Raw genomic sequence first — 14,469 nt, forward strand, 5'->3', positions numbered from 1 at the left:
GCTACTGCAGAAGATAATAACAATATTAAACAAATACAAGTAAATTTTTAGTATATGCTACAGTTGAACTGAGGTGTTATGTTCATGCCTACAACTGCCATTAAGTGAGGCAGCTGGTTGGCCAGCAAAAACAAAACAAATCAACCAAATTGATTGTCTTTGGCCTCACAAGGAAAGCAGAGAGATGATCTCTGACTGTTTCCAGCTCCTGTGGCACTAACACCGCCTGCGTGTTCCAAAACTCCAGACGCTCCAGAGCAGACTGCAGCCATTCGCTCATCTCTCCACACTCCCTTTGATACCTAAAGAAAAAACAATTGAAATTAGACCGTGCACTCATTTACCGGATATTTATATCCAAAGCCTAAGAAACAGTCCTTATTTTTGAAGTCTTTCTGACCTGGTCCAGTGTTTCAGAATAGCCTCGAGGCGTTGTAACTCCTTGTTGACCTTGGCAGCGTTGTTGAGCCAGTGTTCCCCCAAGAGTGCGAGCTGATTCTCCAGCGAGGGGCAGCACACTGACAGTAACAGATGTTTACCTTCATCCAACACCTGGTAGAGCTTGTGCTGGTGCTCCGCTAGTCTCCCCTTCAGACCCTTTGCAAAGAAGAAGAAGAAAATGTGCTTCCAGCTAGATAAATATATTTTTCTACTTTGCAGCAAAGACAGGAAGCCCATTTTGACTTGAACCTTTCTTTAAAGCTTAATCAGCATGTAAGAGAATTTAAGTGGCTTCTTCCTTTGTCACAGCTAAACAATTAGCCCGATGTAGTAAATTTACACCTGAGCTCATGTGACATTGTACCTGGTATAATGATATTCTGTCAATAAGCCTTTCTTCAGTTTCTTCAACCAGACCAACAGAAGGAATACTTTCTTCAACAGCCTCCAGATGTTGGTTCAGACTCTGGTAGTCCTGCACCAAACGGCACCAAGTCTGAAAATAAACATTATTATAAATAAATATTTAAAATTCAGTCGTCTGACAAGTACATCTTTGCTCTTTTAATCAGCACACTTGTTACTATGTAACTATAATAATATTTTTTTAACTTTACCATTAATTTGATTTTTTGTCCTACAGTACAACTCCAACTCTCATAGCTACCAACTTTAATATGTAATTTTTTTCAAGGTAATTAAAAGGCTTTTAAAAATGTGTTTATATAGCTAGTGATGTTCTAATATATAACATTTAAAAACTAAGTAAATGTCTTTCATTAAACATGTCATATCTATTATATCTACATGTAATAAGATACAGTTAAACCAACCACACTTGGAACTGGTCACAAAATTATCCGTTATCAGAATTTTTGTGACTATGTTAACCTTCCTTTTACACAAATATGGCATATATACTCCTTCACCTACCTCTAGGATACACTCCAGTTCAACTCCTTTACTGTGTGCCTCTTTGAGGACTCTCTGAGCCTCAGCTAGTGTCTCTTCCAAGGCTTGGTTTTCTTTGGGAAGCATCAGGCCACTGATCTTCCTGAAGTATGTTTCCGTTAGAATCATATGGGACTCTAGACCCTGGAAGAACTCCTAAAAGAGGCCAGAAACAAAGACGATCAGCTCTATTTGTCTCCTGCATCACAACAAATTGGGTTCAACACATAACCTTGTTGATTCTTTAAGCCTAAAGGATTTAGCAGGTGACTATACTTTATGTTTGTCCAGGTGATTCTGGACTTCCTCCACAGAGCTGGCAATAATTCTCTGATCGGCAGCCATCTTGTCTTTAGCTGTGTCCACCAGGTCTTTCAGGTCCTGCAGAGCACGTTCATACTGCTCCTTCAGTGCCATGTTCTGGTTCAGCCCACTGCGCCGGGAACCCACTGTCATCACCAGCTCCTCATAAGAATCCTGGAAAAACACAAAAAATCAGTTTCCGGTTGTGCATCTTTTGAATTTGACGGTAATTTCTTCACTGTACATTCAGAAGTAAAACCAAATTGATGATTTCTCCGTGAGCCATCAATCATGTATGTTACCTGTAGTTTGAGCAGTTTGTTTGTTGAGATCTGATCCGCGTGCAGTGCTGATCCTCTGGTTTTAAGTTCTGTGATTCTTTGTTCAAAGTCTTTCAGGCTCTCCTCTGCACTGGCAATGACCTGAGAGAAACCGATTAGATGTATTAAAGACATTCACAGTAATGTTCTTGTTTTCTGCAAGCTTTAATGGAAGATGGTTAAAGCTTCAGGAGGAATATTAGTCAACTCTTGCATTACCTCCAGTTGTTTTGACGCTGGTCTATCCATTGCTCCAGCTAGGGCTTGCAGTATCTGGCATTTGGTCTCAATTAAAGCAGTTTGAAGAAGCTGCAATTCAGTCTGTGTAAGACACGAGGTCATTTATAGGAAATTAAGACAAAATGCAAGCATGTCTGGTTTCATAATATAAAGATATAAATGTTGTTTCCTATAGGCTTGTCTTTGTCTTCTGCAACAGTGGCTTAACTTAATAAAAAGAAGCATTTCCCCAGCGGCTGTCTCTTTAAATCGTCAAACATTAAAGGGCTTGAAAAACAAAAAGCACAATATGAGGCAAACCTGATAGGATGTGAGTTCATGTGCTCTGCTCCTCATTTGGTCACAGCGTTGTCCCAGAGCACAACCCAGAGCTCCTAATCTCTCTTTGAGGCAGTTAAGGTTGTCTTCCAAAAGTACTCGTTCTTCGTGCCTTAACGCTGAAGATGAAGTGAGCAGAGTTTGGCTGAGCTTCACCTCCTCCGTCATATGCCTCACATCGTTCTCCAAGGTCTGCAGAAGAGGTCAGAATCATCAGCTTGATTTATACTAAATAATTACAAGGTGAAATCTGTAATATGGGAAAGCATTTTGATTGACGGTGTAACACTGCAGTTAAAATGACATAGCTTTATTTTTATGCACCAGCACCATGCTTCCCACCCAGAACTTTAGCCGCATGCTGGTGTAGACGTTACCATTTAACCCTTCTGATCATGTGATTTATTCATTTCAGATTTCCTGCAATATTTACTGAAGCTCCACAAATAAGGCCAATTGTACCTCCTGCTTTTGTAGCTGGGTCTCTGCATTTTCAGCCAGCAGCACTGAGCCAGAGAAGACGTTGTTCTCCACATTATCCAGCCAGGAGGAGGTGGATGACACAGCTGTGTAGAGCTGTTGTTCCATCTGCGCCACCTGTGTCTCACCACCACCAGGCTACATACACATGTACATGGGAAGAATGTACGTTTTCATTGAGACCACATGCTTGAAATAAAAAGTTGCATTTCCAACATTGCATTACAATATAATAACAGATATGCTAAACCTGCGGGGTGACGTCTTCTACTGTTTGCCTGAAGCTATCGTACAGAGTCTTCAGAGAGGACCTGTCAGCCTGGGTGTCTCCTTTAAACACCGGCCCAGATGTGGACACACGGGAAGCTCTCGAAAAAACCTAAAGGACAAAAAATACATATTAAACACTCTGATTTTTTTTTTTCTATTGAGTGTATGCTAACAGGAATTAAAAACACAGGGATATGTACTGGCTGCTTGTGGTCCTGCTCCAGGGTTTTCTGCAGGAGCTGGAGTTTAGTTTTGAGCTCCAGTCTCAGACTCTCCCATCTCTGCCTCATCTGCTCCCGCCCAGCCTGCGTTTCCCTTTCAGCCAAGGCTGCCGGTGAAAATGGTTCTGTCATACTGCAGGATGACAGAGAATAAATTAGTGCTCTGTTACATTACTTACATTTATATTCTGCCATAAGAATGAACCTCATACATATACTTCATATTTTATTATTCAGTTAATTATTATTCATGTATAATATAACTGTTATTAAGAGACCTGGCACTGCTGGGTGAAGCCTGCAGGATGAGGATCTCCTCTCCTCTGCTGGCAACTGACTGAAGAAGCTTTTTCTGCTCTGCAAGCTGCTCTTCCAGTTCCTACAGTAGAAAACAAGCAACAAAACAACAGTGTTAGACTGTATGTGGCATCACAAAGAAACATTTATGAAGTTATTTATACAAATGCTTGTTAGACCCTTAGGGATACACATGTTTTGGTGAGAAGCACATATTTTTGGCTCCTGTGGGGACATGTCATTTATTGCACACTCACTCCTTTTTACATTCAACTCACAGATGAGGACTGACCCAAAAGACAAATTAAAGTTTGTCATCAACATTAAGATAAGAACATTTATTGTGCATTCCTGGGTAATAGTCAAAGAAATCCAATGACAAACTATGTAAGAACGTGTATTTAAGTCTATACTGAACTTAATGAAGGTTAAAAAAAGAAAATCACCTTCTGTCTCTGAAGACTGTCTTGGTGCTGTTGGGTTCGTGTGGTTCGGGCCTGGGCCAGCCAATCTTGTACACTGGGACTCTGAGAGAGGCTGGAGTCTGATTCACTGTCTTCCTGCTCCTGCAGAGAACCCTGTCGGATCAGAAAGTTAGATATAAGACAAATGCTTCAGAAAAAGTAGTATTATCAAATACAACAATTCAAAATTTACATGTGCATTTGTTGTAGACCCATTGCTGATAAATACACCAGTGCAAACTTTGCAAATATGGTAGTCACAGTGAGGACCAAACACAGAGTCAAATATTCTGCACTACATGCACACACATTAGCAGATGACAACATTTAGCCCATGCAGCAACCTCACCTGGATGTTACTCTGTTTGTCCTGTAGCATCCTCTGCAGCTCCAACAAACCACCCTTCAGTGTGCGTAACTTCCTCGCCAAATGTTCAGCTTCCTCTCTAGTGTCTGTGCGGCCTCCCCGCAGCAAGTTCTCACTGTGAACTGACAGCTCTGAGAGGGCCAGCACCTTCTCTTCAATCTCCAGCATCATGTTCTGCAGCAGTAGGAGGAGAGACGCCAGATCAAACATCGTGTTTCACCGCCTACAGGAGCTCCTCCATCTACACGACAGACTCTCCAGCTATGGATGAACCCCCTTCACCAGCAGCTTTCCCTGTCCAAAGGACAGGGACGGCTCTCATCCTTGGCCCACCTCTTCGGCCTTGCCTCCTGTGCAACATATTACCGCTAATCCTTCAGGCTCCGTGCTCTTCAGCATACATGCTCCCCCTCAACTTACAAACCAGTTTGTCTGTGTAGAACACCATTCTAATTCCAGACCAGCTGTCAGTGCCCATCAGTAAAGACTATCCAGATGTTTAAAGAAACATTTGTTTTTTGATATTACTGACATTCCTTTGCAATCGTTAGAGTCTGCATGTTATTCTACAGCAGAGAATCGCTTCCCACCCTGCTATCCTACACTCCCTGTACTCTAGGATTCCCCTACTTGGATATTCTAGCAGCTTTGTCCCGAGCACCAATCCAGGTAGCGAGCTCTGACTACACAGCCCTAGGCTTCTAACATGCCCCTGTCGCACAGAGAAATCTGCATAATCTGCTTAAGACTAGTGCTACAGTCACTTAGGTCCAGCCATGTGAAGGTCCCTATTACTCCTCTAATACGCTTGTTTACTCACTGAAAGGCCCCTGACCCCCTGAAATGATCCATGTGTAATAAGGACAAAATACTGAAAGATGAGACGTAGGTAAAAATCCACTGACAAATCTGATTTGCACTAGTGTGCTCAGAAAAAAATCCCTGAGCATCTAAAAAGTAATCCCAGACATCCACCTGTCATTTCTGAAAATTTCCTGTGACATGCATTATTAATTAACCCCACATTTATATTCACAAATCCATTAATATTCTCAAGTACAGCAGTGTTTGAGGCTGCATTACTGCAGGTGAACAGCAGGGGGAACTCTTACTTGACATTCAGCCAGTTGATTCTCCATATCTGTCTCCTCTGGAAGTTTAGGTTCAAGGAGGGACAATACAGCACTGCGCATTTTGCCCAACCACTGGTCCAGTTCATCTGCCTGGGTGTGATAGAGCTGTACGGCCTGTTCCTGAAGCTGACCCTCCAGGCGGTCACTGACACGCTCCTGAAGGATGCCACATCCAATTTGAGTTATTATAACAACTTTCTAAGTTGGTATTCGAGAAATAACGTTTGATTAATTAATAAAACAACTATTTCTACTATTTGATATGATTTTCGCAAAAAATACCTCTAATAATTGTTGTTTCCCTGAGGCTTTCATGTGGATGGTGGCCATCCTCTCAGCTAACACAGCAAGGGAGGACTGCATGGCCAGCTGGTCAGCCATGTCTGAGTCCACAGCATCAGTGGCCAAATCTTCCGTGAAGCTTGTCTGCAGCCGGTCTATTTCTTCCTGCGCACTCTGAATCTCTTCTATCAGACCCTTTACAAAACAACCAAAAGTTAGCCTACTCAGTTTACAAGCAAGAACTGAGATAGTGATGTAATGTTTACACAAAATACCATAATCCTATAAAAATAATATTAAAGATTCAAAACAAGGTGATAAATACATCTTCGACAAGTCTGACTTTCCTCAACTCAGCTCTCTAATCTTCACAATATGCAAGCCCTTTCTGTATGTGACAAACCTTATGTGCCTTTATGTGGCTATCCGGACTTTTATCTCCCTCCAGAGGCTCACTGAGTTTGGCTTCTAACGCCTCCATCTTAGAAGAGATTGATTGGAGTGAACCCTGGTAATGCTGCTGCTTCTCGAGAGCTTCATACAAAGATCTTTGCTTCTCACTGATCTGTAAGCCAAAACAGAGTATAAAAAAGGTCTGAAATACCATTCATACACTAGTAATGATAACCATTAACAAGGAATAATCAAATACCAAATTCATAACATTGTTTCTAGTTGCTGAAAATAGTGTTTTATTAAAAAATGTTCAAATCTACGTGCTCGTAATCGACATTTTTTATTAAAAAAGCATGAAGATGAAGACTTTCACATACCACATTCTTTAAACTCTCCCAGGAGCGCTGCAGGTCATCTAAGTTGGCCACAGACTCAAAGGTTGGGTCATACAGTTCTTGAATGGGAGCTCTTGTGAGTGTCCCTCGTCCCATCTAAAGGGAAATTTAAAGGGTGTCATCAGAAGTTATGTTATTAAATGGATAGTAACCAGACAGAAATACTTGCACGAAGATGCAAATCTAATGTCATCTACACTACACAAGAGAATCTTTTTACTCAGCAACTTCGAACAAAAAGAAGAGAGAAGGCTGAAACCTTGGTTACAGTTGCTTCAGTGTGAGTTATGGGAGAAGGAGAACGGCACACAGGAGGAGAAGAGATCTCGCTGTTAGTGCCCTCCTCACCAGACTCCTCAGTTACAGGTGACAGCAGGGTGTGACAGCGTCCAGCTGTCATCTGGCACACCATGCAGGAAAACAGAAGAGCAGACATGCAAGGTAAATCGGAAAAGATGATGCATAGGAAAGGCGTAGATAAAAGTAAAAGCTCCACAATAGACCTGTCAGGAGCGAATTAAAGAAAAATATCCGGGCTATGCTAAAGCTTTAAACAGTAGAATAGGTCAACATATTTGTTTATTATCCAGCACAAACTTTATAGCCATCAGCACATTATGTTGTGCATGATGTTCTCTTACCACGACAGCTTGAGCTGCAGATTTCTTTGATTTCTCCCCATCCATCTCCTGGAGATCCTCAGGCAGACCCTCTACATCAGTCACTGTCAGGAGCATGGTGGCGTGCTTGGCCTTCACTGCCAGCATTTTGCATTTTGAGTTGAGTGAGGCGATTTGCTCCTGGTAACCTTTGATCTTTTGGGCAAGTTCCTAGTCAAAAATACAAAATACACACAGCAGTTATGGGTTACATATAAAGCTCAGTATGAAAGACAAGCAGATATCAGGATTTTTTTAATCAAAATAACAAATACAGCAGTGAATACAGCACATGTTCACACAGTAGGCTCCTGTTTTTCTTAAGAAGAAAGACGGGCAAAGTGAAAGAGTTAAAGTACTGTACTTCATGGTGTAGGATCTGGGCTTGCAGTTCCTGGATGTTGTTGGTGGGGATTGGTCTGTCCTGAATGACCCGGTGCGCTTCCTCTATCAGCCCCTGTAGATCTCTGACTTCCTGTTCATACTGCTCGTACTGCACCACTGCCTCCTGAAAAAAGTGAAGTGAAATAAGTTTTAATATTACATAATTCGTTAAATCTCAGAATGTAAAAAGAGTAAACTTTTCAAATCCAGTGCGTATTAAAAATTGAAAGAAACTTTGGTTACAACTTTGAAAGGACTCAAAACACACCTTAAAGGTGTCAAGTAACTTTCTATCAGTACCCAGCATTGTTGCATATTTTCTGTGAATACAGTGTTGACGTTATTGTGCTGCAGCAGCAGCGTCCCCCTGTACCTGTAAGATGTTGCACTGCTGAATGGCTACATGCTGCAAGTGACTGGCTTCTTGCTGCAGGCGCAGAGCTGTGCGACAGATAGCAAGGTTAGGCATCACCTCCTCTGGGACCTGCAGTGCACTCTGACACAGCTGCACGGCCTGAACCTGCTGCTTGAAGCTCTCCATATCCGCCAGCAGACGCTGTAAAAATGTAAAGTTAATATTGTATGAAAATGTTTAAAATACACAAGATGAAAAGTGAACATTTGAGGCTCTTTATTAACAATAAATAAATAAAAGGCATTCATATTTGTTGGTTACCTGTCTCTGAGCCAGCTGTTCTTTGAGGCTCTGGCGTGCCAACTCTGGTGAAGTCAGTGTAGCTTGGACCTGCTCCAGAGCAACATGGAGGGCCTTCACTTCATACTCCAGGGCTTCCATACTCTGAAGACAGACGTCCATAAGATAATTTTCACAAAGTGCTACGAGTATTAATGCTCCTTTGGGTAAATTCTACTAGTAAAACATGATTTTAAACTAAAATAGAGATTATCAAAAATCTTAACAAGTGAAACAAAAACAAAATCTTTTATTTTTCTGTACCTTGTCTGCATCCTGCAGACTCTGCAGTCGTGTCTTGATGCTTTGCTGAAGCTCCTCGGTGTGTCGACTGAGCTCACAAACCTGCTGGCTCATAGACTCGACCTGTAGCACCTCAGATAGAAGCTCTACTTTCTCTGCCATGGATTCAAGGTCCCCGTGGAGCTCTCGAGACTCACGCAGGACAGCCTGAGTACAGAAAGAGAAAGGTTAGTGGTCACAGCATTGTTTCGTACAACAGCTAACTTTGCCATAGACAAAAGAACCCATTTATGACTAAATGTGACCACGTTTACGTGTATATGCATCAATCCAGCTCAAGCCATGTCCACCCATTTAGATTTTGCTTTTTTAGAGAGACTAATAACACTTTAAAAAACACGCCAACTCACCTGGTACATCCGTATCTGTTCCTGCAGATGAACAGAGGAGTTCCAGATGATGTTTGCCCTCACCAGGCTTTTGGCTTTTTCTGACCACCTCACAATGAAGTCCAGCATCTCATTATACTCATCTAAATAACAGACAGCCTGAAAAGCCACAATAAGAAAATGTAAACTCTCTTTACCTTTATTACTATGTTGGACTTATATAACTTATTGTTATATAAAGGTTTACAAACAAACCTTTTTGAGCCAGTTGTTTCTACAGTCTGCTAGTCTTGATGTGTGATGATGCATTTCTGACAGCTTGCTGATGGCATCACTTAGCTGTTTGGCCAGCAGGGGGTTTCTGCGGCCAAACTCTTGTACAGCTGCATCGAGCTCTGCAAGAGTGCGACCGCAGGTATCCAAGTCTTCAAAAAGACTCTGAGAAAAAAAATCGGTGCATAAAAGTTTATATCAATCATTGTTCTCAATGAAAAAAAGTGTAATTTTAGAGTTTCCTTTATCAACAACACATAAAATACGATCAAACACAAAGTAAGCATTCTACCTTGACCTCTTCTTTGGCATGGTCAACATCAGGAGATTTTTCCTTAAATTTAGTGGAGATGGCTTTGAGTTTCTCTGACATGTCATGGATTCTGGAGCTGAAGTCCTCCTTTATTTCTCTGGTTTTCTGATTTTCTCTCTCCTTGGAAAGAACCTGGAAAATAGATGAGAAAAGAAGTGACAGAAGTGACAAATGCTACAAATATGACCGATGCCCATTGATGTCTAGTTTATATTCAGGGCTGTGTGTGTTGTAGAGTACCTGATCCTCAATAGCACCCAGAGCAAGTGAGACCTCTGCTAGTTGCATGGAGATTTCTGAAGGGAGTATAGTGTAGAGGTCCAGGTACTTGCTCTGTTGTTGCTCTGCTAATTTATCCACATTCTGACGATAAGTGATCACATCTCCATGCACAACCTATGCGCAATAAAGAGAAGACCTATTTAGCCTTTTTTGGCATCAAACACTTTCACTGATATTGGCCATTAGAGAACAGAATATTTTGGAGACTTAGTCGAGGTATAGTGTGAGCAACAGTGTTCTTTTCAGACATATTTAATTCACAAATTGGACATTTCTCTGTGTAGACGACAGATTTTAGATGGCAGATATACCTCAAGCTCCTGCAACAGAGAATCAATGTCTGGAGTGGGATTGAGAAGAAGTTCCCTGGTCTCCTGTATCCAGGCTTTTACAACACTAAGTTCCTTCTCCACTTCCTCTCTGTCCCTCAGCTCCTGAGCTGCCTGAGCTCTTTTGGTCCTGGACTGTGTCAAAAGGCTGAAGACAAATAGATAATTAATTCATCTTATATTCTGAACAGCAACATAGATCGCACTTTTTCATCTCTGATCGCTACAGATGGACTTGTTTAAAGTTTCTCATCCTCCTACCTTTCCATTCGGTCTTGTACAGCTCTGATCTCCTTCAGGCTGGGCAGCTCATCTTGTCCATTTGTTGGTGAAGGCACTTCCACATCATGCAGCAGACTGAGTGCGTACTGGCGCAGCAGCATCAGGGATGACAGTTCCCGCTCCAAGTCTTGGCTCAACAAGTCATGCTGGTCTAACAGAGACTGCAGAGTGGCTTTGGAAGCCTTCTCCACAGCACTGTCAGGGAAACGACTTTGGAGCTCATCGCAGACCGCTTTAACCTTCACCATCTATATAAAGAAACATAAGTATAGATGTTTTCTACTGCAAATCTGTATTTTTCCATACTTAGCAAAATATTATTTCTCCCCATTGGCTGCAGTGTACCTTCTCTCTGAAAGTCCTCCATTCCTGTGCGGTGTCCTCAAGTACTCTCTCCCGTCCCCGTGCTACACTGCGTAATCGTGTCCACCGCTGCCACACAGTGGTCATGGAGCGACTGATGGTGGCCTTGCTGGCGTCACTCCCCACCAGCTCCAGCTGAGCTGCCTGTTCCTCTAAACCACTCAGCTTCTCTTGGAAGCCATTCACCAGAGATACAAGGGACTGAAAAAATTGAAAGAATGTCAGTAGCATGAAGCATTCACAGAAGCACCACCTATTGAATAAAATAATATTATAGGCTATCATACTCTGTGACTGCCTAGCTTGTCTTCAGCCTCTTGGCTTGTGGCTGCCTTTGCAGTAGAAAATTCAGTCAGTTTCTTCTCAGCCTCATTCATAAGCTCAATGACAGTCTGCCTTGCTTCCTGGTATGACTTCCACTGGGCCACACAGCTGAGAAAAACAGAATATATTCAAGTATAAAGTACCACTATAAAAGACCAACAATAAACTGCAGATAAAGGGCAGATTGCATGATCGGACTCTTTTCTTATTACCTGTGAAGGACTTCCTGGTGACACTGGAGCTGATCTCGAACCTCCACGCCTCTCTGCTTTGCCGACTCCACACTCACCCGTAGCTGCTCTTTAGCAGTAGGGTTGACCAGTTTCTCCAGCTGAGGAAGGAGGGTTTGCAGTTCCTCTAGGTGGCTGAGAAACTCCTGTTCTGTGGCCATGATATCTGCCTGCTGCCTCAGACACTCTTCATAGTTCTCCACATCCACACCCAAGCTAGCTTGCTGCAGGAAAGATACGGCATCTTCGAGCCACTCGCACGCTGCTTGCATCCTGAAGTGGTATTTCTGACACAACACCAAGGCTTCCTCCAGAGTAATCTTAATCAAAAAAAATCAAATGAGAAAAATATGAAAAGGAAACGTCGATCTAATTCACTGAACAGCTAACAACTTCAAAAATGAAACATTTACATTCACTAAAGATGTTCCCACCTGTTTGGCAGTCAGTGCCTTCTGAACATCTGCCTGTAGCTTTGCCATTTCTTCAAGACTTGTATCTACGTGGGCTGGGACAAGCTCATTGGCACTGATAAACTCCTGCTTTTCCCTGCTGCTGAGAGCAGCCACAATTCTCAGCCTGGACTGCACTTCTTCTTGCATGATTTGCTGCTTCCTGATCTCCTCCTGGACCTTCTCCACCCTGACATCCACAATCACAGCACAGTCAAGATCATCCCTGACTAGCTGCAGCCAGTCCAGGGTCCTTTTCATCTCCGTCTCAAAGTCTTTGCTTTGGATAAACCTGTTCTCACATTCTTCGATCAGCTCCCCTACTGCAGCTTGTAAGGATTGCAGCTCCTCTTGCCAGAGCACCACTTGCTCTTTCGAGGCATCATGGGCTGCTTGGTCCACACGAGGAGCAAGAGTGTCCATCTGCTCCATGAGTCTTGACAAATGAGAGTTGGCGCTCTGGAGACTCCCTGCCAGAGCATGGTAGTTCTTTAGCCTCTCCTCAGCAGACTGCGTTTCTGCATTCACTTTAACCAGCTGCTCTTTTGTGGCCTTTAACTCAGAGTCAACCTGCATAGCCATCGCCTTGTGGTCCTCAAACGACTCCAAGGTTTCGTCCAGATGCTCCACTTTCTGTTCCACCAACCTCTTCAGTCCATTGTACAGGCTCACGAGCTGGGTCATTTCCTCCGGGCGCCACGGCTGGCCAGTGCTACGAAATCCCTCTTTCTTCTGGTTCAGTTCACTCACTGCTAGACCCAGGTTGCTCAGATCTTTCTGAATTGCTTTGTAATCACTCTGCAGGCTGACAACTTCTTCTGTTTGCAAGCCTACCGGCTGAGTCCCCAGATTATTATACTGTTCCTCAAGTTCTTTCAGTGCTTTGTGAGTGATATCTATGAAAGACTTGTACTCGTTCCTTGTAATAATGGCCTGCTGGATTTTCTCCTGTTTCTCTTTGGCTAGTGCTAATATGCTGTTATACTGCTGAGGAAGGGTGTTAAGTTTTTCATCTAAATAGCAGTGGTCAACTTCATTCAGAGTCGGCAATATTTCCTGGCCAGCTCTTTGGACAATTAGGAGGAGGTTCTCATACTCAATTGCCTGCTCAACTATTTGTTGATACTTCAGCAACTGTGCTTCCAGTTCAGCATCTCCAACCATCAAGTTTATTTCAGGAAAGGTGACTATATCAGCTTGCTTCAACCACTGGCATATTTTCTCTAAATCAGCCTTGAAATACTTCCTAGAGATAAGCACTTTTTCAAGTTCTTGAAGTTTCTGGCCACATCTATGAAGGGTTTTGTCAAAGATACTTTGCAGCTCCTGCAGCTTTGTGAGAATCTCATTCCTTTCTTCCTCACTCGCATCCCTCATCAGGTCTCTCCCCTGAGACCAGAGGGATGTCAGCTCGCTCTGATAGGCCTTCAGACTGCTCTGGATGTTGCGACAGGTTCTGACCTGCTTGGCTAGGTCATCAGGTAACAAAGCAATGTACTCTTCTGCCTGAGCCTTCTTCTCATTCTGTTGGACCCAGGAGATGGACTGACTTACAGCCATCAGGAACTGTGTCCTCTCAGTAAAAGCTTTGCTGAGGTGTTTTCTGCGCTGCGTCACCTTCACACTCAAAGATTCTACCTCAGATTGTGTGTCGGAAATCAGCTGCTGCAGATGCTGTCGTTCACTGAGGCCCAGCCGCGCTAACACCCTGTCAGCGTCGGCCATGGCCTGAGCCAGGAGGAGCTGCTTCACCTCCAACTCACTGCAGATGCTCAGGTGATCAAAGAGAAAGCTCTGAGCTAGCTCAGGAGGAGGACTCATTTTCATGGCCTCAGACAGGGCAGGCTGCTGCTCTTCAGCCCAATCTCGAGCCTCTTTCAGACGGGCCTCCACTTGATGCATATCCTCTAGGGTCACGACTGAGTCTTGGATTTTTCTTTCAATTAGGTTTTGCATCTGAGACCACCGCTGCTCAAAGTGGCTGATCTGCTCTTTAACCAGCTCTTTGTCATCCAAGTTCAAATGCTGGATGACTTTCTGTTTCTGATCCTTGAGGTCCTCAAGAGTGCCTTTTTGCTCTTCAAGAGTTATTGCAAGCTTCCTCAAGGCCTCCAAATGCTGAGATGAACTTTCGGCATCCGTTCTGTGAACACACACACAAAAAAACATTTCCTTAAATTTGTGGACACATAAAGATTACATTTTCTTGATTACGGAGCTGAAATTCAACTCTAGGAAAAAAACTCTATTTTTGATGAACAATTATTCTCGACAGTTTCTGCCCAGAAGACAATATTTACCTCCCAAGTTAAATGTAAATTTAATTTTCAAAAGCTGTGTTATTCCTGAATTGAAGTATAGTTCATATAAAAAC

At 42.9% G+C, this 14,469-nt stretch overlaps 1 protein-coding gene across 3 annotated transcripts in view; it reads right to left on the bottom strand.

Moving 5' to 3' along the window:
• Positions 1-14,469, bottom strand: part of syne1b (spectrin repeat containing, nuclear envelope 1b) — a 67,724-nt gene that overhangs the window by 17,432 nt on the left and 35,823 nt on the right. For all 3 annotated transcript variants that reach the window (XM_086275664.1, XM_086275661.1, XM_086275663.1), the window contains 34 exons: positions 12,078-14,238; positions 11,626-11,963; positions 11,377-11,521; positions 11,072-11,290; positions 10,706-10,974; positions 10,427-10,592; positions 10,074-10,229; positions 9,813-9,965; positions 9,503-9,685; positions 9,269-9,406; positions 8,880-9,065; positions 8,598-8,720; positions 8,295-8,477; positions 7,902-8,045; positions 7,520-7,708; positions 7,138-7,278; positions 6,861-6,974; positions 6,491-6,652; positions 6,088-6,282; positions 5,785-5,961; positions 4,655-4,846; positions 4,288-4,419; positions 3,823-3,923; positions 3,524-3,677; positions 3,304-3,432; positions 3,036-3,191; positions 2,556-2,765; positions 2,235-2,336; positions 1,998-2,117; positions 1,669-1,869; positions 1,375-1,548; positions 806-937; positions 401-597; positions 170-302 (listed from right to left, as the gene is read on the bottom strand). In XM_086275664.1, coding sequence (XP_086131790.1) covers positions 170-302; positions 401-597; positions 806-937; positions 1,375-1,548; positions 1,669-1,869; positions 1,998-2,117; positions 2,235-2,336; positions 2,556-2,765; positions 3,036-3,191; positions 3,304-3,432; positions 3,524-3,677; positions 3,823-3,923; positions 4,288-4,419; positions 4,655-4,846; positions 5,785-5,961; positions 6,088-6,282; positions 6,491-6,652; positions 6,861-6,974; positions 7,138-7,278; positions 7,520-7,708; positions 7,902-8,045; positions 8,295-8,477; positions 8,598-8,720; positions 8,880-9,065; positions 9,269-9,406; positions 9,503-9,685; positions 9,813-9,965; positions 10,074-10,229; positions 10,427-10,592; positions 10,706-10,974; positions 11,072-11,290; positions 11,377-11,521; positions 11,626-11,963; positions 12,078-14,238 — 7,675 coding nt within the window. The remainder of the gene's footprint in view (positions 1-169; positions 303-400; positions 598-805; positions 938-1,374; positions 1,549-1,668; positions 1,870-1,997; positions 2,118-2,234; positions 2,337-2,555; positions 2,766-3,035; positions 3,192-3,303; positions 3,433-3,523; positions 3,678-3,822; positions 3,924-4,287; positions 4,420-4,654; positions 4,847-5,784; positions 5,962-6,087; positions 6,283-6,490; positions 6,653-6,860; positions 6,975-7,137; positions 7,279-7,519; positions 7,709-7,901; positions 8,046-8,294; positions 8,478-8,597; positions 8,721-8,879; positions 9,066-9,268; positions 9,407-9,502; positions 9,686-9,812; positions 9,966-10,073; positions 10,230-10,426; positions 10,593-10,705; positions 10,975-11,071; positions 11,291-11,376; positions 11,522-11,625; positions 11,964-12,077; positions 14,239-14,469) is intronic.

The sequence above is a fragment of the Aulonocara sp. 'chitande type north' Nkhata Bay genome, linkage group LG19 (genome assembly GCF_057382095.1).
Source record: "Aulonocara sp. 'chitande type north' Nkhata Bay isolate Kocher_YH1m ecotype deep benthic linkage group LG19, A_spYH_male_GT1.1, whole genome shotgun sequence".
Classification (NCBI taxonomy): Eukaryota; Metazoa; Chordata; class Actinopteri; order Cichliformes; family Cichlidae; genus Aulonocara; species Aulonocara sp. 'chitande type north' Nkhata Bay.